This window comes from Loxodonta africana, chromosome 27, assembly GCF_030014295.1.
Source record: "Loxodonta africana isolate mLoxAfr1 chromosome 27, mLoxAfr1.hap2, whole genome shotgun sequence".
Lineage (NCBI taxonomy): Eukaryota > Metazoa > Chordata > Mammalia > Proboscidea > Elephantidae > Loxodonta > Loxodonta africana.
The window spans coordinates 31,121,087-31,148,561 of NC_087368.1; the positions used below are offsets into that span (position 1 = coordinate 31,121,087).

General features: G+C 43.7%; 1 protein-coding gene across 1 annotated transcript in view; it reads right to left on the reverse strand.

Annotated features, from left to right (window-relative positions):
* OSBPL10 (oxysterol binding protein like 10) overlaps positions 1–27,475 on the reverse strand; it is a 207,875-nt gene that overhangs the window by 79,641 nt on the left and 100,759 nt on the right. Inside the window, exons 4-5 of the mRNA XM_023554884.2 lie at positions 10,635–10,845; positions 489–643 (exon numbers count right to left, since the gene is read on the reverse strand). Coding sequence (XP_023410652.2) covers positions 489–643; positions 10,635–10,845 — 366 coding nt within the window. The remainder of the gene's footprint in view (positions 1–488; positions 644–10,634; positions 10,846–27,475) is intronic.

Below are 27,475 nucleotides of genomic sequence, written 5' to 3' on the forward strand. Positions count from 1 at the left end.
TTCGCGCCTACCAAGAGCCTTGGCCACTGCCCTCCCGCCACCCCCTGGATCCTGGGCTGCTTCTGAGCATGCAGCAGCCAAGCGTGTGAGGCAGGGGCTGTGTCAGCATGAACCACACCACGAAGCCGTTACTCTGCATGGACTGACATCATATATTGTAACTGCTCCCGTCACGTCAACAGGCATCATTTTCATCGGCCTGGTGGAATTTCTCCAACTAGAAGTTAAAATGACCCCCATTTCAATGAAAATAGGAGATCCCTCATTTGCAGGATCAACAGTTCACCCTCGGCAGCTGCCAGATACGAGAATGAGAGAAGTGGCAAGCGTGCGTGTAGCAGAGTTTGTCTCTCCTGGCCATTCTTCCATTTTTACAATTTGTCTTCTCTTAAAACACAGAGATGAGCAAGTTACAAATATAATTACTGTATTTCGAAACAAGCAATAACACGAGCCATGAACGCACTGAGAGAGGACGGCTAGCTTACCTCCGGCTCTGGCTGTAAGGACTGATGGTCTTCAGTGGAGTCTGGTAAAATTGCCCAGGTTATGTTGGCACTGGCTGATGGCAAAGAGCCAAGGGTCCCATTTTTCAGCTGCTCTGTGGAATGTGACTTGGGCCCGTGCCATCCCAGGATGTTTTCTGAAATAAAGACCTAGAATGATGCCAAGTATTTTCCAAATTAAACATTTATAGCTTAAGAAATATTTGTACCTTGTTGTATAAGGAGACCTACTTAAAATGGGCCCAACTTAATGCAGGGTGGGTTTAAATGGGACTTGTTTTGAAGGGAGGAGCCCTAGTGGCACAGTGGTTAAGAGCTATGGCTGCTAACTGAAAGGTTGGCAGTTTGAATCCACCAGCCACTCTTTGGAAACCCTGTGAGGCAGTTCCACTCTGTCCTATAGGGCAGCTATGAGTTGGAATCAACCCAACAGCATGGGTTTGGTTTTTGGTGGTTTTTAACAATGGGACAAGTAATCAGAGGTGAGTTTCTTTACCTTATACAATTCTGTATTAGAATATGTTGTAGTTTATTAAGAAAATGTTCTGCATCCCACTTTGGTGAGAGGTGTCTGGGGTCTTAAAAGCTAGCAAGCCACCATGTAAGATGCATTGGTCCCAACCCGCATGGAGCAAAGGAGAATGAAGAACACCAAAGACACAAGGAAACCGTTAGCCCAAGAGACAGAAAGGGCCACATAAACCAGAGGCTCCATCAGCCTGAGACCAGAAGAACTAGGTGGTGCCCAGCTACTACCAATGACCACCCTAACAGGGAACACAACAGAGAGTCCCTGATGGCGCAGGAGAAAAGTGGGGTGTGGAACTCAAATTCTAGTAAAGAAGACCAGACGTAATGGTCTGACTGAGACTGGAGGGACCCCAGAGGTCACGGCCCCCGGACTCTCTGTTAGCCCAGAACTAAAACCATTCCCAAAGCCAACTCTTCAAAGATTAGACTGGACTATAAGACATAAAACGGTTCTCGTGAAGAGTGTATTTCTTAGTTCAGGTAGATACATGAGACTAAATGGGTAGCTCCTGTCCGGAGGCAAAGTGAGAAGGCAAAAAGGGACAGGAGCTGGTTGAACGGACACGGGAAACCTGGGGTGGAAAGGAGGAGTGTGCTATCACACTATAGGAGAGCAACTAGGGTCACATAACCATGTGTGTATAAATTTTTGTATGGGAAACCAACTTGAACTGTAAACGTTCATTTAAAGCACAATTAAAAAAAAGAATATGTTGTTGTTAGGTGCCATTGGGTAGATGCCAACTCACAGCAACCTCATATGCCAAAGTAGAACTGTCCCATAGGGTTTCCCCTGGTGGCGTGGCGGTTAAGCACTTGGCAGCTAACTGAAATGTCAATAGTTTGAGCCCACCAGCCACTCCATCAGAAAAAGATGTAGCAGTCTGCTTCTGTAAAGATTATAGCCTTAGATACCCTATGGGGCAATTCTACTCAGTCCTATAGGGTCATTATGAGTTGGAATCAACTCATGGCAATGCGTTTGGTTTTTTGGTTTAACCTTTATGGAAACAGATCACCAGGTCTTTCTCTCCTGCAGAGCCAATGGGTGGGTATGAACTGTCAACCTTTCAGTTAGCAGCCCAGCCCCAGTGCATCACCAGGTCTCCTTATTAGAATTTGAACAGGTCTCAAATTCAGCTATTTACAGTCTATAGATTTGCTTGTATCTCTTGGATGCCCTGTTTGTGGTTCTATGCCCACCCTCCCCTCTTCTCCCCACCCTCATTAATCCCAGAAGCCAGGAGAGAAATCTTATCTCTGGTTGGTACTATCCTAGCAATAGTACCATTCTCTCTCATGGAACTGGGGGATAAACGACTCCTCAAGTGCTAATAACATGGTCTATCTCAGGTACCCGCCCCGCTGGGTTGATCTGCTCTTGCCAGGTCTCCCAGAGGAGGTGAACTGATCTTATTATACACCTGACATCTCACAACTACCACACACAGCCAGGGGCCCACTGCGTACAAGGTCAAAAGTAAAAAGTATGAAAACAAGGAAGACAAAAACCAAAAAATGCAGGTAAGGAAGTTTCTATTTTGAAACAAGAGGAAGACACAAAGGAGCTTACGAAAATAAAAGCTGTCCATATCCTCCTCTAAACCCCTTCTTCAAAGGAGCGAATAAGAAGCTAATAGGATGGTAAGAGGAGACGCACATTCCACCTCAGTCTAACGAGAATAAGTAATAAAACGTAGGCTGAAGTGGAGGCCGACTTGTCTGAATTAGAACTCGACCTTTTCGCCCTAAAATAGTTCTGTCAGCCTTTTCACTAGAGTTACCCAAAGAAAAATTTCTAAGTATCCCAAACTTTTAACACCCCCAGGGAATCCAGTTCACAGAAACCAAATAACAGGCAGCTGCAAAGGGGTGTACGTGTGCTCATGGATGTGTTAGTGTGCACTGTATTACCCAAAAAAGTATACTTTTATTCAAGAATCTTTTTTTTTTTTTGGCTTTTTAAGTTCAAGTATCAGATCACATCACTCTGCTACTGAAAAGCTTCAAATGGCTTCTCATGGCGATCAGAATAAAATCTAAACTACTCAGCTTACCTCCCAAGGCCACACGCCCACCCAACACCATCTCTCTCTCCTCTCTCCCTTGGCTCGCTATGCTCAAGACACACGGGCATTTTCTCCATTTCTCGAATGAGCCAAGTTCATTACAGCCTCAGAGGCTTTGCAGGTGCATTTTCCTCTCCCCAAGTTCATCTACATGGAGGTGGAAGAGGTCTCCTGTGTGAACTCAGGGTCAGCTCCACCATCACTAGCTCAGAGGGGCCTCGTGGGACCTCCTGAGCCAAAGGAGCACCTCCAGGACGCTCTCCGGTCACATGGCTCTGCTCACGGTCGTCACAGCACTCAGCACTATCTGAATTCACCTACTTCCTTTGGCTACTGTTTTTCTCTCCACCCCAGAAGGTCAGTTCCTTGAGGGCAAGGTCAATATTGCCCTTGCCCGTGGCAGTGTCCCCGGACCTAGGAACACAGGCTGGCGGGGCAGGGTATCAGCTCAATAAATAACTGAGGAATGAATGAGCACCTACTAATATATTTAGAGATTGTCAATTTCAGAGACTGTGAGTTTCACAGCCTCCTAAAAACTAAAAAAAAACTAAGAACAAACATCTCGGCTTTTTGACTCTTTTCGCCAAACTCCAAAATGAGAAGGCCAACTGTCTGAGTCTCCGTAACAGAAATACCAAGTGGGGGGTTTTAAAGAACAAAGATTTATTTTCCCACAGTTCAGGTGGCTAGAAGTCTGAATTCAGGGCACGGGCTCTAGGGGAAGATACTTGTCGCAGCTTCTGTAATCCCACTGTTGCTTGGTCCCGTGGTGATATGCACAAGGCTCTAACTTTCCCTCATCTGTGTTTGCTTCTCTCTGTATCTAAACTGTTCTTTTTATACCTCAGAAGTCATCAGGCCATTAGAGTTAGGACACACTTTACACTAATATGGGCTTATTAACATAACAAAGAAAACCCTATTCCCAGTGTTCCCAAATGGGATCACACCCACAGCTACAGGGTTTAGGATTCCAACACATTTGGGGGAGGGGGGCACAATTCAATCCATAACACCCATGCTAATGGCTTATTTAACTCGAGCTCCACAAATTTTATAAGAAAATGAAAAAGTTATTAGAAGGATGAGTTAAGGAAAGCATACTAAATTCTGCTCTGGCCTCCTCCCTTCAAATACATGTCGTCAGCTCTTTTGTTCTTACTTATGCCCAAGGTCACATGTGTCAACCACAGGGATTCCCCAAGACTCTACCATCACCTGCTCTGACAGTGCTGGCTCCAGGTTCCTCTCCTAAACATGCGTTGCGTTAATCATCCTGTTGGCACCCACTTCTTATCTGGTGCTAGAATGTGCTTGTCTGGTTATAGGTATCTGCTCTGAATTTGAACCATATTCCCTGGATCAAGGTCTGTAGCTACCAGAAAACACAGAAGACAGTACTCTGTACCCCAACACCATTATAAATCTCTCTGTAACTGGGTTGAATACAAACCCCAAAACAAACCCGTTGCCATCAAGTCGATTCTGACTCAGAGACCGTATAAGACGGAGTAGAACTGTCCCATAGGGCTTCCAAGGAGTGGCTGGTGGGTTTGAACTGCCAACATTTTGGTTAGCAGTTGAGTTCTTAACCATTGTGCCACCAGGGTTGAATAGTGTCCCTCAAGAATTCATGTCCACTGAAACCTGTGAATGTGGCCTTATTTGGATTACATCTTGGCAGATGTAATCAAGTTAAGGTGATGTCATACAGGGTTAGAGAGGGCCCTAACTCCCGTATAAATGGTATCCTTATAATAAGAGGGGTATTTGGACACAGACACACAGACATGCGGGAGAACAACACGTGATGCAAAGGCAGTGATCGGAGTTAGGCTGCCACAACCCAGTGAATGGCAAAGACCGCCGGCAGCTACCAGAAGCTAGGAGGGAGGCATCGAACAGATTCTCCTCCTGGCCCCCAACGAGGAACCACCTTGTTTGTCAACAGCTTGATTTAGGATTTCTGGCCTTGGGAACTGTGAAAGAATAAACTTCTGTTGTCTTAAGCCACCTGGTTTGTCGTAACTTCTTATGGCAGCCTTGGGAAACTAATACACCACCCAGACTCCCAAGGAACGCAGCCTTTCCAGTTGGGAGCACGGGTCTACCTTTTCTTGGCAGAATTAGAGGCACACATCTAGGCTGGGAAAAACGCATGCTCAAGTCCCCCAGCAGTCAACTGCCTCCACCAAGCTGGTGAATTGGATTTAGTAGACACCAAGAATGCAAGCGAGCCGCGTAACATCACCAAGTTACTTTATTAATTTTAATTACAAACCTCTCCATAAGGAAACCCTGGTGGCATAGTGGTTAAAAGCTATGGCTGCTAAACGAAAGGACAGCAGTCCAAATCCACCAGCTGCTGCTTGGAAGCCCTATGGGGCAATTCTACTCTGTCCTGTAGGGTTGCTTCGAGTCAGAATCGACTCGACAGCAATGAGTTTGGTTTTTGGCTTTTTTATATAGGGGCTCTGGTAGTGTAATGGTTAAGAGCTTGGCTGCTAACAAAAAAGGCTGGCAGTTCAAATCCACCAGCCACTTCTTGGAAACCTCATGGGGCAGTTCTACTCTGTCCTATATGGTTGCTATGAGTAGGAAGCAACTCGCCAGCAACAGGTGTTTTTCGTTTTTATCTTAGGGGGTTTCTTAGTTATCTAGTGGTGATATAACAGAAATACCACAAGTGGATGGCGTTAACAAACAAATTTATTCTCTCACAGTCTAGGAGGCTAGAAGCCCGAATTCAGGGCGCCAACTGCAGGGAAAGGCTCTCTCTCTCTGTCAGCTCTGAAGGAAGGTCCTTGTCATCAATCTTCCCCTCCATCTAGGAGTTTCTCAGCACAGAGACCCAAGGTCCAAGGGACACGCTCCACTCTCAGCTCTTCTTTCTTGGTGGAAGGAGGTCCCTCTCCTCTCTGCTTATTTCTCTCTTTTATATCTCAAAAAAGACTGACTCAAGATACAATCTAATCCTGTGGATTGTGTCCTGCCTCATTAACATCACGGAGGTTAGAATTTACAACACATAGGATAATTATATCAGGGCACAAAATGGAGGACAACCACACAATACTGGGAATCCTGGCCTAGCCAAGTTAACACATATTTTTGGGGGACACGATTCAATCTATAAAAGGGGGACTATATGAAGAAAGAAGAATATAGCATTGAGATTGGACTAAGACTGTTTAACAACCTGCAATATGCAGATGACACAACCTTCCTTGCTGAAAGCAAAGAGGATTTGAACCACTTACTGATGAAGACCAAAGACTACAGCCTTAGTACGGATTACACCTCAACATAAAGAAAACAAAAATCCTCACAACTGGATCAATGAGCAACATCATGATAAATGGAAAAAAGACTGAAGTTGTCAAGGATTTCATTTTACTTGGATCTACAATCAGCATTCATGGAAGCAGCACCCAGGTAATCAAACAATGCATTGCACTGGGCAAATCTGCTGCAAAAGACCTCTTTAAAGTGTTGAAAAGCAAAGGTGTCACTTTAAAGACTAAGGTGCAACTGGCCCAAGCCATGGTACTTTGAATCACCTCATATGCGTGTGTAAAAGCTGGAGAGTGAATAAGGAAGACTGAAGGAAAAATGACATCTTTGAACTACGGTGTTGGCGAAGAATATTCAATATACCATGGACTGCCAGAAGAACGAACAAATCTGTCTTGGAAAAAGTATAATCAGAATGCTTCTTAGAAGCAAGGATGGCGAGACCACATCTCATATACTTTGGACATGTTATTAGGTGGGATCAATCCCTGGAGAAGGACATCATGCCTAGTAAAGCAGAGGGTGAGCGAAAAAAAAAAAAAAAAAGGAAGACCCTCAACGAAATGGGCTAACACAGTAGCTGTAACAATGGGCTCAAGCATAACAACCATCATGAGGCTGGCACAGGACCAGCAGTGTTTTGCTCTGTTGTACATAGTGTCGCTGTGAGTCGGAACTGACTTGATGGCAGCTAACAACGACGACATATCTTAGAGATGTCATCAAGGAAAGGTCTGTGAGTCAAAACACACAGATGGGAGGCAGATGAATACGGAAGTACTTTCAGATGCCTGTCTAGTTGCTGAGTGTTTGAAATAAAATGAGCATCAGACAACATTTCTAGCCAAAGGCTCCAAAGCCAACCTATTCCCTGGAAGTCAGAATGAAATGCTACAGAAGATCAAATGCTACAAGACCACAAATTAACTTTTGATTCAGAAAAGGGCTAGTAGAAAAAAAAAAACAGAGCAAGGGTCAGAAAGCAAAGAAGCTCTAAGCAGGAACAATCGGTATGGATATTGGGTCTGCTGCGGGTAATCTGGACCTCCCGGCCCGTTGAACACTCACACGAAACCCAGACAGGGTTTTACTTTAACGAGATTTTTATTCCATCAGCTCAGCCTGGCTCTCCTTAGGCATAACCATTATGTTTTTATTGGTGGTAGTCAGGCTGCGATAGCTCTTATCAACCTCGAGAGCCCCGAGATTTTACACAAACGCATCCCATCCGATACTCCCAGAGCTGCCACGTTCTCACTCCGCTGGCTTGAGATTCCGGAACTCTGTTTTAACTGCAGGCAGCTGAGATGTTGTGGCTGCAGGAAGTAATTTAGCTTTTTCCCCAGTGCACGGCATGGATTTAACAAATACATGCAGAATGTTTTCAAACTGAAGGGGCTATGTTATAGGGAATATAACTTTCATAGGGGTTAACAAGACAAGGAAACAAATTAGCCATTGTGATGCCTCATGCTTCCCCTATTCTCCAGCTTCCAGCCAGGTTCCTTGGAATACAAAATGGCCAAAAGGAAGAGGGATGGGGAAATGGGGAGAGGGAAGGGACCACGAGGAAGGTAATACTCTAAGTGGCACAATGTCAGGGACTCTGCTTGGACTCCCCTCCTCCCAAACACTTCTCATTTCAACCTGTCACCACATCTGAAATTCCTCCATTAGTTTCTGTCCCTTCAAAAGCCTGTTGCCCTTGAGCCGATTCCGACTCATGGTGGCCCCACGTGTTACAGAGTAGTACTGTACTGCACAGGGTTTTCAACAACGCAGTGGTTAAGAGCTCAGCTGCTAACTGAAGAAAAGGTTAGCAGTTCGAATCCACCAGCTGCTCCTTGGAAACCCTATGGGACAGTTCTACGCAGTCCTATTAGGTTGCTATGGGTTGGGAACAGCTCGACAACAACTGGTTATGGGAATCTTACAGAGTAGATCCCCAGCGTCTTCTTCTGAGGTGCCTCTGGGTGGATTTGAACTGCCAATCTTCTAGTTAGTAGTCGAGTGTAAACCACCCACAGAAAAACACCAAAGGCTCAATGAACTCTATAAAAGGAAACTGAAAATTTGCTAGAGACCAGCCTTGAGGAAAGAGGTTTTAAGGGGATAATTTTAGGAATAAGAAAATGGTCAAGCTCGTATCTAGAGTAGAAAGATTCTTTCTTGGCATGAGCCTATGAGGTGGCAGAGGCTCGAAGTTACGACACAGGGGGGGAGAGAGACCATGGAGAGCCTTGAAAAGCCTCCAGGTTTAGCTCTGAATTTGTGCCCAAATGGCGGTCACTAAGGATCTGTTCTAATGTGGAAATGTCAAGGAGTCTCACTGGAGTTGCAGGATCAGGGTTTCATTTTCAGACTGAAAAAGATGAGAAAAGGCAGAAAACCAGATTTGGGCATTTTCACTGTGTTTGAATACACACATGTTCTTTCCTGGATTGGACCCTGCAGCAGAAATTTTGCTGTTGTTGTTATAAAGGACTTTAATGGGACAACTGGCGAAATTTAATAAAGTCTGTAGATACAGAAATAGGATTGGGTTCACGTTAGTTTATTGATTTTGTTTGCTGCACTTGCATTATACAGGAAAGTGTCCTTTTTAAGGAAACAAACATTGAAGTAATTTAAAGGTGAGAGGACATCATGTTTGCAACTTACTCAAGTGGTTAAAAAATTATAATATGCTTATATACTTAGAGGGAAAACAATGAAACAAGTATCTTAAAACATTACCATCTGGGGAATTCGGACATAAGTATACGGAAATTTTTGATGCTATTCTTGCAATTTCTCTGGAAGTCTGAAACTGTATAAAATAAAATAAATATCCCTGCTCTGAGAGAACTGTGAAGGTAGCAGACTGTATTCCTGGTCCCAGTATGGAGAACCCAGAGCCTGCTCGATGGCCTGCTCTGGATGAACAAAGAACCACAAGCAGAGGAAGGTAGATATCACAGTGGGAAGCCTGCACCTCTAGCCTGACTCTGCCATGTTACTCAAGGGCCTCAGGCAAATCATTTAACCTCTCTGCATCTCAGCACCACATCTGAAGAATGGGTGTGATACTATCTACCTCGTGAAGATTTCAGGCCAAACAGTGGCAGGACCGGAGCTCAATAAATGATGGTAGATTTATAAGAAGAAACCCAAATTACCCCACATGATCTACTCTGGAAAACCAACCATGACTTTTAACCTTCAGCGATATGGAGAGCAAAGAGTAATTGAGGAAAACATGAAATATGAAGACCATCGCTTATCCTAGCTGCACTTTATCACCCATGTTGCCCTCATTTCTTCATGAATTAAGTGATCTCCGAGCAACAAAGCTCGGTGAGGCTTCTATTATTCTGTTAATTATAATAATAATTATATATGACATGGACAACCTCAAGCTATTTTCACCTTTATTAATGAATTAATTTTTTCATTAAACTCTCCTCTAAAAAGGTTGAGGCATAATTAGGGAGTGCATTATATTTTCTAACACACTGATAAAGAATTAGAAATGCTTCTGGTCTGTATTCCAGAGAAGTCTTCGCAAGGTTCATGAGGGACACGCATGAGGACATTCACTGCAGCGAGGTCAGCAGGGATGAGAGCTGGAGGAAGTGTGGGTATTCGTCATCAGAGAGCAGTTGGTACAATATGGCAGACTCACACGATGGAGAAGTCTGCACAGTTAGAATTAATGGAGGGGGTGCTACATAGCAATGGATCTTACAAACAAAAAAAAAAAACCAAACCCGCTGCCATCAAGTCAGTTCCGACTCATGGCAACCCTATAGGACAGAGTAGAACTGCCTCATAGAGTTTCCAAGGAGCACCTGGTAGATTTGAACTGCTGACCTTTTGGTTAGCAGCCACAGCACTTAACTACTATGCCACCAGGGTTTCCACAAATAGAATGCCAAGTGAAAAAAGTAACAAGTGGAATGAAATCTATAATGTGATGCCAGCAAGTCTGAAACAAATCCATAGTATTCATGAAAACATGGTCAGCTAAATTTCTAACCGGATGTTAAATTTCTAATTTGTAAAAGAAAAAAAATATGCCAGAGTAGGGAGCAAAGAAGAAGGAGTGGATGGCAAGACACTTGGGAAAAAGGATAGGTGGATGGATGGTGGATGAATGGATTGATTTAAAGGAGGAAGGCAATGGGAAACACACACAGAGAGACCCGACAGGACTCACTGCAAACACCGAAGCGCCCACTGGGACTCTTACCTGAGGCCCCTGGCTTGTGGCTGTGCTGGCCCAACTGCTGTACACTCTGCTGTAACAAGCTGAGGCACTCGCCAAGGCAGCTGAGGGTCGCAGCAGAGGTAGCTTTCAGGAGCAGCAGATCCTGGTCCAAGGCAGTGAGGGGGCCAGAACCCGGGAGGGACTCGATGGCATGCACGAGGTTCTTCTGCTGTCCTTCTACCTGGCTCATCATCTACAAGAAGCAAAATACAGCAACGAAGTGAGATTCGAAAGTCTTCCTTTCAACAGCCTTGGAGCCCCGCGCTTAAACCATGGAACTGGATGAACATGGCGAGAGAAACCATCATCACCCAGAGGGGTGAGCTGAGCATCAGCTCAGAGGACGTTTAATGCTCATTGATGGGACGCAGTCCTGGGTGAAATCTACCAGGTAAGTCTATCCAAACCACTGCCTGTCAGTTGCACACACCCGCAAATCTAATCAAAAGAGAATTTTAGAACATTAGAGCAGAAAGGGACCGTCAGGATCATCTGGGTGTGTGGTTTTACAGAGCTTCAGAAGATATGGGAATGACAGATACATTAAAGGCATAAGTCCTTGTGACCACTTTAAAGCTCTTTTACTATGGAAGGTCATCTGAGATTGTGGGGGCACCAGTGGCTTTGTCTCAGAGCAAAATTAATTCTTCACTTTCCCTCTAACTCCAATTCTAGACTCCTTGGCAGTCCCATTCAAAGTTCAAAAAAGAGAAGTGAAATCTAGGGTAGGGAGATCACACTGAAGCCAGTACAGAACCACCACACCCTCTCCAAAAAAAAAAATACCCCCAAAGAATTTGACTTTCTTAACACTGTATAAGATGTCAGAAAGAAGGAAGAAGAAAAAAAAAAAAAAACCCCACAGAGATTCTAGTTCTGGTCCATGGCTTAAGCTAATACAATCCAAGATAACCATATTTCATGTCCTGGCTCCAACTCCTAAGTTACAGACAAGAGATAGTCTAATTGCATCTTTAACTTCACAAATCAAGGAGAAAGGAGCTGGGCACTAGAAAAGGACTTTAATGGTTATCTTGTGAAGTTCATCCCCCTCACGTTTTAAAACTTATCTCATTAAACAAGATGCTGTACATGAAGTGCTTAGCACCATGCTTAGCAAATACGCCCTGAGCGAGGAGCAGAGGAGCTAAAGGAAGCAAGCTGCCCAAGGTCACGGAGCTGGTTAGCACCAGAAGCAGGGACAGAATCCTGTTCTCTGGGCTCCAGTCCACCATTCTTCAAGCTCCCCCCACAAAAGCCATCCTTAATTTGCAGCAACGTCTATCTGCTGCTTTGGCACTGTCATCCCTGGAGGATCCCTGTTGCCATCATGAAGCTGTCGGCTGGGGTAACAACAATTACTTAGTGGCCATGTTTCCAGACTTGGACACAAAACTCATTCCATGTTCAGATTTGTTTTTCTCTTTCCTTTCATAACAAATACCTTTTTTTTTTTTTTAATCACGCTGTGTAGTTGTCTGCTTAAAATAAGACATTCAGCCATTGCAACTCTACTTACCAAAACTGGTGCTGCTACTTCAGAAAGGTTTAAAAAATCAGTGTTAGTAGACACGTTGCACCGACACGGTTTGGAGAGTTCTCACCTTCACATACGCACCCCTCATTTGGCCACCCAGGCTGTTTTCTGCAGATTACAGAGGTTACCCCTAGCTATTCCAAATCTTAACACGACGCCTTGTGCAACACAGGATATCAATACTTATTTCTCCTTCAGGTTTTCGCTTAACAGTTACTTTTTCAAGAAAATTCCCTCCCAAACCACCTCATTTATAATTACATCCCCAGCCAATCCCTGACATCTCAGTTCTCCTTATCAACCCTATTTTTCTCCATAGCACTTACCACCTTCCAACCTAGCTCGTGATTTCATTATTAGGTTCATTTATGTGTAGTGGTTAAGAGCCATGGCTGCTAACCAAAAGGTCAGACTCTATGGGGCAGTTCTACTCTGTCCTATAGGGTCGCTATGAGTTTGTAATCGACTCGATGGCAGTGGGTTTGGTTTTTGGTTTTAAACTAGTGTGTAAGCTGCACAAGGGCAGATCCTTCCCTGTGTTTTCACTGACTTATCCCCAGTACAGTAAATGCCTGCTGAATGAATCCCCAATACCGCTCTTCTCTCACTGAAAGTGCAACAGAACCCATTTATGACACAAAATTCTGCAGAAACCACTCTGACCAGATAAATTATTAATCAATTAGCATAATACGGCTGGCAGCTTAGTAAAGGAGCAAGCCTCCATGATCAGTTTGTCAAGAAATGCAGCCGACTGGTTAAATTTCACTTCGAGCAAAACAAAGCGTCCATACATTCTTTGACAGTCAACTCTAAGTAGAGCTGTTACAGAGAGAAGTGGACTGGCTATTTCTAGTGGTCAGCATTTCTGTAAATTCCTACCATAAAATCTTGCCTTACAAAAATGATGCACTGAAGGAGAGAAGAAAATATCATGATGAAAACTGTAATAGATTATGTTTTTTACAATTATGAGTGATGTTGTAACTATATGGAATACATTTGTTTTTAATTCAACAACGGAACTAACTGTACACCATTTACATGGCATAGGATAAATACTTATTTCACAAGCATAAAATACTATAAATCTTTGGTAATTAAAAACATGAAGTTGGCTTACAGACTCTTCCACTCTATGACGAGAAGTGTGTCCCCAGAGATGGAATCCATACATCTGCTCTTTGAAAAGAATTCAAGAGTATTTATTGAAAGCCTATTGCCAACGCGTTGAGACAGAACTGCTTTTTAGAGGGGACATCTGGAAATGGAAGGGGGGCGGATTTGGCACTACAGTGACTGGGGAGGGGTACCGGCATGTGGGGGCAGGGGCTGTTGTCGTTAGCTGCCATTGAGTCAGTCCCTGACTCATAGTGACCCCATGTGTTAGGGAGTAGAACAGCTCCATTGGGTTTTCTAGGCTGTAGATCTTTTTTTTCCTTTTTTATATTTTTATTCTTGTTGTTGTTGAGAACATATGCAGGAAAACATGCACCAATCCAACAGTTCCTACATGTACAATTCAGTGACATTGATTGCATTTTTCGAGTTGTACAGCCATTCTCACCCCCCTCTTTTTCTGAGTTGTTCCTCCCCCATTAACATAAACTCACTGCCCCCTAAGGTTCCTATCTAATCCTTTGCGTTGATGTTGTCAATTTGATCCCATACAGATAGATCTTAAAAGAGCATAAGGAGCCCTGGCAGTGCAGTGGTTAAAGCAATCAACTGCTAACCGAAAGGTTGGTGGTTCGAAACCTCCCGTGACTCCGAGGGAGAAAGATGTGGTACTCTGCTTCTATAGACATTTACAGCCTTGGAAACCCTATGGGTTGCTATGAGTTGGAATCAACTCGACGCCAGTGAGTTTGGTTTTAAGGGTTTAAAAGAGCATAATGCTCAAGGCAGACATTCTTTACTAGTTAAGCTAAACTACTGTATTTTTTGCCAATTCAACTTTTTATAGGTGTACATCTTATTGACAACAATTACAATAATCAGCTGTACAACTCTTCCCTTAATCAACGTGATTGTTTCATCACCATTAACCCTCCTCCCCCTTCATCTCCCTCCAGCCCCTGGCAGCCACTAACAAATTTTGTTCTCTATACATTTGCCTTTTCTTGTCTTTTTATACAAGTGAGGTCATACAATATTTGTCCTTTTGTGATTCACTTATTTCACTTAGCATAATATTGGCTGTTATCTTTATGAAAGAAGCTTGCCATGACTTTCTCCCATGAAGTCACTGAGCAGGTTCAAACTACCAACCTTTAGCTTAACAGCCAACTGCAAACCACTTGTGCTATCCAGACTCGTAGGTAGGGGCTAAAACGAACAACAAAAAAACAAACCCAATGCTGTCAATTCCGACTCATAGCAACCCTATGGGACAGAGTAGAACTGTCCCCATAGGGTTTCCAAGGCTGTAAATCTTTATAGAAGCAGATCGCCAGGTCTTTCTCCCATGAGGCAGCTAGTAGGTTCAAACCGCTGACCTTCTGGTTGGTAGCCAAATGTTTAATCACCGTGCCCCCAGGGCTCCTTGGGTAGGGGCTAGGAATATTCAATTTCTTGCAGGTCAGGGCACGCTCCCAGAAAACGAAGAACTTTCTGGCTCAAAATGACAACAGCACCCCCTTGGGTGACCTTGGGCTAGAACATTTCAATTACCAGGCACCTCATGGGTTTCACATATTTCTTGGCAAACTGAACACTAAAATATAAGACAAGCTTGGCACATAGTAGACATCTCATCAAGATTCATTTTCTCCCATTTTTCCATGTGACGCAAAACATAACTCTAGTCTTTAATGACGCAATCAGTGCCAACCTGCACTTTACATCAACTTAATTAGGTCCAAAAGAAACTGAGTGAACTCTGAAGGAAATGTAGGCTTCCTACCCCTGGAGCTGTATATCACAGTTATTAGTCTTCTAACATTTGCAAAGACGAGGAGATACTGATGAAGAGTCTTAATCAGCCCACGAAGAAAAGGTTTCAGCTATTTCCGTGTGTCTGTATTTTTAATTATATTGGGCAAATCTGCTGCAAAAGAGATCTTGGAAGTGTTAAAAAGCAAAGATGTCACCTTGAGGACTAAGGTGCACCTGATCCAAGCCATGGTGTTTTCAATTGCCTCATATACACGTGAAAGCTGGACAACAAAGAAGGAAGACTGAAGAATAACTGATGCCTTTGAATTATGGTGTTGGTGAAGAATACTGAATATACCATGGACTATCAGCAAAAGGAACAAATCTCTCTTGGAAGAAGTACAAACAGAATGCTCCTTAGAAGCAAGGATGGCGAGACTATGTCTCATATACTTTGGACCTGTTGTCAGAAGGGATCAGTCCCTGGAAAAGGACTGCTTGGTAAAGTATGAGGTCAGCAAAAAGAGAAGACCCTCAGGGAGATGGACTGACACAGTGGCTGCAACCATGGGCTCAAACATAGCAAGAATTGTGAGGATGGCACAGAACTGGGCAACATTTCATCCTGTTGTGCACAGGGCTGCTATCAGTCAGAATCAACTCGACAGCACCTAACAACAAATATTTTTAATTAAGGGCACAGATGAGAAGATGAATGTGGTACCGAAAGACTATGTGCACCGAAAAACACCAAGAGCAAATCTTCAAGCAGCCCCTTCACGCCCCCTTCAAGGTTCCTAAAAGCTTATCAACTTAAGAGTAAAATCAACAAGAGCAAAGCACAGCCGTCGTCACTGAGCACACCTACTGGTACCAGTCCTTAAAAACGCGTCGAATCGCTTGCTTTAATTACATAAGTTTCACACCAGAACCCTAGATACTTTTTCCAAGGCGCCACCAACATTCATTACCTGTGGTGTTTAAAAACAAATCAAAACAAAAAATGCACAAATTCCATTTCTTTCTGGTGTTTGGCTTCCACAGTCAGAGGCCTCACCATCTTTTAACGCAGGTACAGAAATGGGGTCCCAAACTAAATTTCAGAGATCTGCCTCTTAAAAACGTCAACTCTAGGGTAGTGAAACAGACTAAATATAAGTCAAATTCAACTGACCAGTTAAGCAAACCAACTTCTCAGGGAGTAAATCCTATGGCCTGTTTCCCACAGCACAAACAACGTCACATCCATTACAAAACCAAGTCACAGGAGTTTAATGCTAATAGGATCAGTGGTTATTGAAAATGAAAGACCACAGTCAATGAAGCCTGAAACCAAGACACAAAAACCAAAACCCAATGACATCCAGCTGAACAAGTCCGTTGTTGCTGTTGGATGCCATCGAGTCGGTTCCAACTCATAGCGACCCTATGTACAACTGAACAAAACACTACTGCCCAGTCCTGCGCCATCCTCACAATCACTACTGTGTTTGAGCCCATTGTTACACCTGCTGTGTCAATCCACCTTGTTGAGGGTCTTCCTCTTTTTCGATGACCCTCTACTTTACCAAGCATCATGTCCTTCTCCAGGGGCTGGTCCCTTCTGATAACCCATCCAAAGTATGTGAGACGAAGTCTCACCATCCTCCCTTCTAAGGAAGATTTTGGCTGTACTTCTTCCAAGACAGGCTAAACAGGGAACTGAAGGGGGCGGCAAGGGGAGAAGGGTCTCGTTTAACTTGATTGCTCTGCTTTTTCTGAGCTATAAACCTTGGATCAGGTTTCAGAAGCACCTGAAAGGCCCAGTCCTGGCAGGTGAAGTGTCAACAGATACTCAGCCACTCATCCATTACTCATCAAAGGATTAGCGTGATGCACTTCCTGACCACAGATTTCTTATCCTGAAGCAATCAAGGCTTCTTGCCTTGGTGGGCAGAGCCTCCCAGGCTCACTGGTCACCAGTGCCTTTGGTAACTCAATCCATCTTCCTGGAAGTGGACAGAACGATTTGATGCCAAGCTCAAGGTAGCCTGGGTTGAACATTTCTCCTCAGTCTGGTGGAATTCCTGAGCCCCTTCTAAGAATCCCCTCTACAGCAGGGGAGTCAGTCCCTGGCTAACTGAGACACTTATCCACTTAGGCCAAAATCTTCACCTAGGCTTAAAAGCTATGCATCAAAGATCTTCAAAACCAAATTCATCTACACACACACCATAGAGCTTACTATCTCCATTAACATGACTTTACCGTTCCACTACCCCCTTTAGTATTATTTTAATATTCCAGGAGAATCCCCTCCAGAAATTGTTTGGCTGTTCGTTATAGGAATTACCCAAAAGACCCATCAACTCTTTAACAGAAATCATCAACAATTTAGACCATAAGATCCATAGAATTCCTTGCCTCAAAATCCTTGACTTGTTTCCACAAACCCTGGACTGTTGTATTGTGATTCTTACCTAATCCTAATCAAGTCCTCCCATCATAAACCAAAGTTCGAATTCTCAATAAATTCTGACGTTGCCCTCCTCACTCAGAGACACAGCCAACACTCGATGGAGGTGGTGTTCTCTTTTACACCAGTGAAGAATAAACTCAATTTTGGCTTATCGACAGGATGTGTTGTTGATATTTTGGAAGCCAGCATTCAAATTTCCAATGTCTTTCCCCAAATTTCTGAGTTTTGGTGCATACTAAGTCCTGCCTCACACCTGAACAATTTCTTCTCCCAGTGTGCTGCTGACTCTTCTATCTGACATTCAATCTTCCTCCTGAACTTTCTGGGTCATGTCTCTTGTCCTACCTCCTGGTACACTACCTACCTTGAATGCTAACTTACCGAGAGTTCACTTAAGGCAGGGTCCTGTGACCCCCTTGGGACATCACTCCCTGTACTGCCAAACACACCACTGTGTAGAACAGTCCTAACAACTCCTGATTCCCCAGTATCTCTCAGGGCTTCTTAAGTAAATGGAGAAAGAAAATCCTATTTAGTGCCCAGATCTTCAAAATCCACAGAAGTCACATTTCTCAGTCAGGTTAAGAGACTGAAACGGGCAATAAGGGACAAGGCTGAGCAGGAGGAAATGGAGTCCACCTCCAATGTGAGGTTACAGTGAGGAAGGATCAAGTAAGACGACACAGGAAGAGAATGGAGACACCAATATAAGGAACATTAATACACTACAGTTAAATCAAATGAAACAGATAAAAAAAGATGTTAAGGATTGAACTATGTCCCCCTCCAAAAAAATATGTGTTGGAATCCTAACCCCTATCTATACCTGTGGATGTAATCCCAATTGGAAATGGGATTTTCTTTGTTCTGTGAATGAGGCTGTATCAGTGTAGGGTGCCATCCTAAACCTAATCACTGCTGAGTTATAAAAAGACCAGATTAGACACAGGAGCAGGCACAGATGCCACAGGAGGATCACCAAGGGACAGAGGAATGCGGGGACCACAGAAGATGGAACAAGGATCATCCCGTCTTCCTCCGGAGCCAACACAGAAGCTTCCCCTTAGAGCTGGTGCCCTGAATTTGGACTCCTAGCCTCCTGAACTGTTAGAAAATAAAATTCCTGTTCTTTAAAAAGCTACCCATTTGTGGTATCTGTTACACCAGCAGTAAGAAACCAAGACAAAAGGTAAAAAGAACGAAATATCTCAAAGAAACTGATCATTCGAAGGTCCTCAATGACCAAACTGCAGGGTCAGCAAACTTTTCGTAAAGGGCCAGAGAGTTCGTGTTTTAGGATTTGTGGGCCATTTGGTCTCTGCCACAACTATTTAACTCTGCCACTGTAGCTCGAAGGCAGCATAGACAATGTATAAGCAAATGGCACAGCTGTCTTGATAAAACTTTATTTACAAAACAGACAGCCAAATTTGTAACTGCTTATTGAATCACGTTGATGATTGCTTTAAAAATCCTTGTCAGATTAATTCCAACATTGAAGCTATCTTGGGTTTGGCATCAGTTAATTGTCTATCTTTTCTCATTCAATTTGTGATTTTCCTGGATCTTGGTATGACAGGTAATTTTCTACTGTATTCTGGACATCTGGCTATTACGTTAGGAGGTTCTCATTTTAGCAGGCAGTCACCTTTTTAGGTTCAGCACATAGGTCCCAGAATACTTTTGTGAACTGTGCTTCCACTGGCAATTTTCAGAGCCTCTGTGGTGCTATTTTGGTTTGCCTGGTGTCTTACTCATCCAGAACTGCTATAACAGAAATACCACAAGTCGATCGCTTTAACAAAGAGAAGTTTATCTTCTACTGTCTAGTAGGCTACAAGTCCAAATTCAGGGCATCAGCTCCAGGGGAAGGCTATCTCTGTCAGCTCTGGAGGAAGGTCCTTGTCATCAGCCTTCCCTGGGTCTGGGAGCATCTCAGCACAGGAACCTCAGGTCCAAAGGACGCGCTCTGCTCCCAGTGCGCTTTCTTGGTGGTATGAGGTCCCCCAGTCTCTTGGCTCACTTCTCTTTTATATCTCAAAAGAGAATGGCTTAAGACACAACCTAATCTTGTAGACCTTATCAATATAACTGCCACGAATACATCTTATTAAATCATAGTGATAGAATTTACAACATATAGGGAAATCATATCAGAAGATAAAATGGTAGACAACCATACAAGGGAATCATGGCCTAGCCAAGTTGATAGATATTTTTGGAGGACACGATTCAATCCAGGACACTTGGTTTATCTAGTCGTTCTGGAGTTCCCACTGGTCCCTGCTGGTGCTGCCTGAGGGGGGACAGAACCAACTTCCCCAGGTCCGCCAACTAGTGCTCCTAGGTAGGGAAAGAGGGTCCAGCCTTGTTGTGGCAGGATCACCCTTGTCACTGCCCATGCCCCCACCTGCAGTGTCTATGGGTTAGAGAGGGGAATCTCAAGTCTGAAGTCATATTTATGCTGTAGGGCACGGAAATCTACTTTCCATTCAAACGTGCAGACATCCTATTTCCATCTCCAAGTTAAAGACTAACTAGCCCTTTAGCAGTTAAGAGATCTAACTGGCCAGCTGGAGATTGTTGAGCACCTTCCGTTAACTGCTGGCTAAGAGAAGCTACTCTTCCTTGCTAAAGACGGACAGAACAGCACTCACCATTTCTAGCTTTCCCCCTACTTTCTGGCTGTGTATCCGCTTTGCCTTTGGATTTCAAGGTGCCATTACTGAGGATGACCATGAGCAAATGATGTAAGCCATGGCCCCAATGACACTTGGCTTTCATCATGTGAGATGAGGAGGACAGAAGTGAAAGAAGACAGTGACCAAAAGGACAACCCAGAGTTATAGGACATCCAAAGCTCTGGTCTCCTGGTAGCTTAAATAGAGTGTACTGAGCATTATCACAAAGCTTCAGTGCAGCTTACAGATGAGCCCACGTTGTCTAGGGCAAACGGTAAAAGCAAAATTTCTAACTGCACACAAACACTCAAAAATATTTTCTGAAGATACGGGGACGCGCCTTCTGCGTTATTTAAAAACTGATTCCTTTCTATCATTTCTTCACCTTAGGCCTTTCTACAATCATATCCTCACCTGCTCCAATAATAACTCCACAGACTACACAAAGACAAAATGCAAATTTTATGTTTACAGACTTTTAAAAAGCAAACCGGTGCCGAAATGTTAAGGAAAAATGTGATCCTAGCATTCACAGCAGAAAGAATCTTACCACTCCATCGTGTTCTGCTTCATTTGGCAGAAACATCAGACCAGAGAGGCCTGGTGAGCTTGCCAAGGACACACAACAACACCTGTAGTGGTAAAGCTGGACTGGCACTCAATCCTCCCCCCTTTTTATGATGAGACATGATCCTGTGTAAATTCGCTTTTTAGACAGATACTGTCACATATTCTGGAAGCAAATACTACCTCCTGGCTCAAAGAACCACCATTGTAAATCTTCTTCCCACCACCCCTCACCCCACCATCCTTCTTTACCACCTGGGACCAATTTGCTTTTTTATTTTTGTCTGACTACAAAAGATCGGGCTCTCTCCATCACCAGCCACTCCAATAAGATCAGACAGTAAAAGCAATGACAAAGAAGGCGGGACAAATGACTTGCAATCCCACTTTCTAAAGATAAGCACTGTTAACATTCTGGTACATATTACTCTCTTCTATTTATACATATGTACAGGGGGTGGGCGCCCACGCCCTTGAGAGGCAGGACAGATTGATGTGGTCTTCACGTTCAATAATGACACTTGGCCTTTATTATACACGATGAGAGGAAAAAAGATGAAAGACGAGAGTGGTTAAAAGGTCAACCCTGAGATACAGGATGCCCGAAGTCTGCTCTGGTCTCTTGGTAGTTTATGATGCCTGTGCTGAGCGTTATCACAAAGTTGCACTGCAGTTTATAGATCAGCCCACGTTGTCCAGGGCAATTTAAAAGGGATCGTTCTTTACAATTTCGTAACCTTTTATAACTTAGAATGCATGGATTCTGCTCAGAAATAATCCAGTGGAATGTGAGGACGCATAAAACCAAGCCAAACCACGGTAAAAGTAAAATTCCGAACCGCACACATCGCTCAGAGACACCTTCTGAATATACGGGGACCAGCCCCTCGGCAATATTTAAAAACTGATTCCTTTCCATCATTTCTTCACCTTAGGCTTTTCTACAATCATTTCCTCACCTCCTCCAATAACAACTCCACACTGCACAAATACAAAATGCAAGTTTTATCTTGACAGACTTTTAAAAAGCAAACCTATGCTGAAGTAGTAAGGAGAAACGACACAGGATTCACAGCTGTCAAGTCAGTTCTCACTCATGGGGCTGTCGAGTTGGTTCTCATTCATGGCGACCCTTTGTGTGTCAGAACTGGGCTCTGCTCCATAGGGTATTCAATGGCTGGCCTTTTGGAAGTAGGTCGCCAGGCCTGTCTTCCAAGGCACGTCTGAGTACACTTGAACCTTCAACCTTTCAGTTAGCAGCTGAGCTTGTTGACTGTTGGGTACCACCACCAGGGACTGTAGGGGAAGTATAGATGTGACAATATTGGCTACTGAAGCTAGGGATAGAGACATGGTGGTTTAAAATCATCGTCTCTATTTTTACGTTTGAAGTTTTTCATGATAATACGTTCTTAAGACGCACGGGGAAAATACATTATAGACATCTGTCCACATCAATAGACATAGCTCTGATTTTAATGGCTGCATTGCATAAGAAGCTTTAACTCCATGCAAAGTAGCACTGTAGGAATTATGTGACAGAAGATCCCTGAACAAAGGTTAAAAACTATTACTTTTTAATGCCAAGTGTCAGTACTAAATGCTAATGTGTTGGTAACAAGTGTGTAAGACACAACGCCCGCCGATCTCTCTTACCTTGTTCCCACAGTGAACACCACAGGCCAGCAGATGGATTTTAAACAGAAGGTAAGGGATCAGGAGAATAAAAGCCTTAGTATTGAACAAGTACAGTAGTGGCTCAGTGGTAGAATTCTCACCTTTCACGCGGGAGACATGGGTTCAATTCCCCACAAGTGCACGTCATGCACAACCCCCATCTGGCAGTGGAGGCTTGAATGTTGCTATGATGCTAAACAGGTTTCAGCGGAGCTTCCAGACCAAGACAGACTAGGAAGAAAGGCCTGGCAATCTACTTCAAAAAAAATCAGCCAGTGAAAACACTATGGATCACAATACTCCAAGCTGTGACCGATCATGGGGATGGCACAGGACCCAGCGGCATTTCCTTCTGTTGTACGTGAGGTCACCATAAGTCAGGGGCCGAGCCAGCAGCCACTAACAATAACAATTATTGAGTACTCATTCATCCACTCTCTGCTTCCCACCAAGACGCTGGCTTGAGTGGGGTCCTGAACACAGACCAATGGGTGCTTGTGCTCCCTGGACACGGCATTGACCCCGCCCCCAATTCCCTATCCCCTGATCTCGACCCCCCAGTACAACACCCCAAACCAGGGCTTCTGCGGCAGTTCCATTCTTCACCAGGTCACCCTCTGCTTTTAGTTAAGAAATTTTTTTCAGTACAAAAGCAATACGCACTTTAGAAAAAACAAATAATCAAACAAAAAAGACTCATAATACATCCAAAACCAGAGAGAAACAGATACTAAAATCTGGGTTTGTGTACTTACATTTTTTTTTCTCTGAATATTTATGTACTTTTACTTTTTATGCAAATAGGTGCACACCCTAACGCTCCTTGTAATCCTTTTTCATTCAGTGTACGATGTCAATAAACTTTTCTCATACCATTTAAATCTACCACGTAAATGTGCTGTCATGGATTGAATTATGTCCCCCAAAATGTGTGTATCAACTTGGTTAGGCCATGATTCCCAGTACCCTCTCATTGTCCTCCATTTTGTGATTGTAATATTATGTTACAGAGGATTAGGGTGGGATTGTAACACCCATACCAGGTCACATCCCTGATCCAATGTAAAGGAAGTTTCCCTGGGGTGTGGCCTGCATCTTTTACCTCTTAAGAGATAAAAGGAAAGGGAAGCACCCAGAGAGTTGGGGACCTCATGCCACCAAGAAAGCAGCACCAGGAGCAGAGCACGTCCTTTGGACCTGGGGTCCCTGCACCTGAGAAGCTCCTCAACCAGGGGAAAATTAAGGACAAGGACCTTCCTCCATTGCCGATGCCCTGAATTTGGACTTTTAGCCTATTTTACCGTGAGGAAATAAATTTCTCTTTGTTAAAGCCATCCCCTTGTGGTATTTCTGTTATAGCAGCACTAGATCACTAAGACATGTGCCATCATTTATCACCCAGTTCCTCACTGCTGGACATAATGATTTCTGCCTGTTTTTCTCTGTGATAAATTACAATTCAATGAACTTCTCTGTAGCTAAATCTCAGCATATATTTTTAATGATTTTTCTCAGAATAAACTCCTAGAAGAGGATTTGCTAGATGAAAGGGTATTTAACATTTTAAGGCTTTCAATAAATACTGCCAACTGGCCATCGAAAAAAAAATTATACCCATTTGTATTCCCTCAGCAGTGGGTAAGCTGCTCTGCTCCTTATCACTGGCCAAGACCTTTTTTTTTTTTTTCCCCTAACCAATTTCACAGGAAAAAGCAAAGCAGTAATTCATTGTTTTAATTCACTGCACATGTACCAGCATAATGTGGGGTAAAGAAAGATGAAAGAAGTTTTCATAGAGAGTTAAGAAAATTTAAACTAGTAAGACCAACGTGAACAGGCGAGTGTGTTTTCCTTCCTCAGGAAGCAGCAGCAATGTGGGTGACTGGGAGTGGGCACTAAGCAAGGCGTGTGGGCAAGGTGGTACCCAGCAACGGAAGGAAAGTGAACATTCTGAGAAAAAAAGAGGGCTACGGGAGACCCAGGTGAATCCAGAAAGCTCTGGAAGAAGCCAGTTATCTCCTAAAAGGTTCCAGGACAACAGGAAACAGGTCCTGAGATTCCCACGTACTCATATTACCAGAGGGAGTAGTTCTACCTGGACCCTGAGGTCCTGTGGCCCAAATATATTGTCCCCAGACCCACTGGTAAGGGATGGGTGTTTTCTCACCTTTGCCAAGCCCGCCTGAGGCCCCCAGGTCTGATTTCAGCCCAGCATTAAAGCTTAAGAAAAAGTAGGGAGAAGCTCTTTGCCGTCCCCAAATTTCCCTTTCTCTTCGCGCTCCCTTCATTCACGTCCAACATAAAAGCTCTACCAGTAAGAGTCACTTCCATGAATAACAGAAGCAGGGCCATTTCACAGCTCCTGGGGACTTTACAGTCTACAGGAGTGCTTTCACATTCATGAACTCTGTCCTGGTCACAAGGCAAGGGTATTTTTATTCTCATTTTATCCAATCCTGGGGCCAGGGACGGATTACCCAATGAGCAAGGCACGTGTGGGCTTACTCGTGCTTAGTTACTAATCTTCAGTTGCACAATTTCACCTGTTTTTCAACACATCAAAGATGTGGGGAAACCCTTCTAAAACTATGTACTACAGATGAGTAAGTAAACACAATTAAGCCCGTGCATACCTTGCTTATTGGTTAATCTGCCCCTGGCCTGGGGCTAAAAGGATAAATCATCTGTCTAAATAATAACCACGGAAGTGGAGGTGTGAGGACTAGAACCCAGTGTTCTAGAGCCAGAATTCTCTGTCCCTCTCTCTGCCTCATGCCCAGGATGCACAGAGAACACTGGTCCACAGGGGCTTCAAGATCAGAGCACAAAGGCTCACACATTCTGTTTGACGTTCACCTGGCACAACCTTCCACCAAAATTAAGGAGGTGCTTGGGGGGCAAACCAGCTTTTCCACTGGCCAATTCACCCTGAATTAAGTGAGAACACGGTTAGAACACAAATTCTTCCCAGGTGAAACCCCGAGAAAACACACGATTCATAAATGTCTTAGTTTCTTAGTGTTGCTATAACAAAAATGTCACAAGTGGGTGATTTAACAAACAAATCCATTTTCTCACAGTTTAGGAGGCTGGAAGTCCAAATTCAGGGCACTGGCTCTCGAGAAAGGCTCTCTCTCTCTTCTGACTCTGGGGGAAGGTCCTTGTCTCTTCTCAGCTTCTGTTCCTCGGTTCCGTGGTGACTTTCATGTGACCGGCATCTATCTTCCCTTATCAATGCTTGCTTCTGTGACTCATCTGCTCTTTTATATCTCAAAAGGGATTGGCTTAAAACACAGCCTACACTGATACAGCCTCATTAACATAACGAAGAAAATCCTGTTCCCAAAACGGGATTGCATCTCAGGTATAAACTAAAACCAAACCCATTGCCCTGGAGTGATTCCGACTCACAGTGACCCTACAGGACAGAGTGGAACTGCACCACAGTTTCCAAGGAGCACCTGGTGGATTCGAACTGCCGACCTCTGGGTTAGTAGCCATAGCACTTAACTGCTATGCCACCAGGGCTTTCATCTCAGGTATAGGAGCTAGAATTTATCACACATTTTGGGGGGACACAATTTAATCCATAATTAACAAAAACTGAATAATAAAGAATAAGAGTTTGTTCTGCAAAATGGCATGGGCATCTCCCCCAAGTGTGTCAGCTTCTCTCGGAAGCTGCCTAATCAGAAATAGTTTACATATATCACCTAAAACACAAAAACAAACTAAAGTACTGCTTTACTGATCCACCTTCGAAGTCTCCTGGTTCATCTACTGCCACTTCTCAGCAAAGGCAAGATGATACATGAGTTTTTTTGTCTCTTGCCAAATGGTACTTTACCAACAAAAAAGCAACAAGTACGAAATTAAACCATTTCGTGAGATCTTTTCATCTTTACATACTCATATACCACATACAGGTTCAGCCTATCTCAAAGAACGTCTAAATTTCTAGGTATTTAATCTGTTTAATCTCTATTTTGGAAACCCTGGTGGCGTAGTGGTTAAGTGCTACGGCTGCTAACCAAGAGTTCAGCAGTTTGAATCCGCCAGGCTCTCCTTGGGAACTCTATTGGGCAGTTCTACTCTGTCCTATAGGGTCGCTATGAGTCGGAATCGACTCGACGGCAGTGGGTTTGGTTTTTTTTTGGTTTAATCTCTATTTTAGGTAAATTCTTTTATTTTGCAGCAGAGTAGATTGTTCTTTAAGAATTCCTGAAGAAAACGGCTAGATTCTAACTTCAGCTTGTGTAGCGTATACTTATCTCCAGCTGGGCCTTTAGCTTGCTAACCTGACTCTAGTAGGTCTAAGTTATGCTAAGCCCCATGTCAGCAGCCAAGACCTAAGTGAACCAATCCACACTTGCCGCTTCAGCTACAGGATAAAACCTGGCTAAGAAAGCTCCCAATACACCCTACAAGGAAAGTAACTCAGAGTTAACCAGTCACTTTTTGCCCCACGTTGCTTCCTTGTTCTTATGCCACTTTGCTTCTATAACTTGGGTCTCTTCCGCTTGTCCTCGAGAGCTCTTGTCTGACTCCAGACCAGCCGCTCCCCAATTCTAGAATTGCAAATAAAGCTTACTGAGTCTGTACACACATTTAATCTTGTGGAAATTTTACTTTTAACAAGCTTAACCCAGTACTGGTAGTACTCTCTGTCAAACGTATTGTTTTAAGTTCAAACATCCATCAAAATAAAAAAAAGAACATGACATCACAGTTCTTCTTTTCCAGCTAAAATTAATTTCACTAGTGTCAATTATTTTCAGGAAGGAAATACATCTCCAAAGGGTGCTTGAGATAGAGAAAAAAAAATTGGGCAAGAACTTCACTCCTCCAGGCAAATCCTTTATAGCACTTGAGACCTGGCAAATGGAACTCTGGAGAGAGGAATGCATTTATCAGGAATCTGCTTCATTAATCTGAAAGGGAAAATTCCGTTAAGGGATAAGCCACCAGTAATTAACACTTGCCGTATTCCCACTGGGTAAAGACACCGCAGTCACCGTTTTACAGA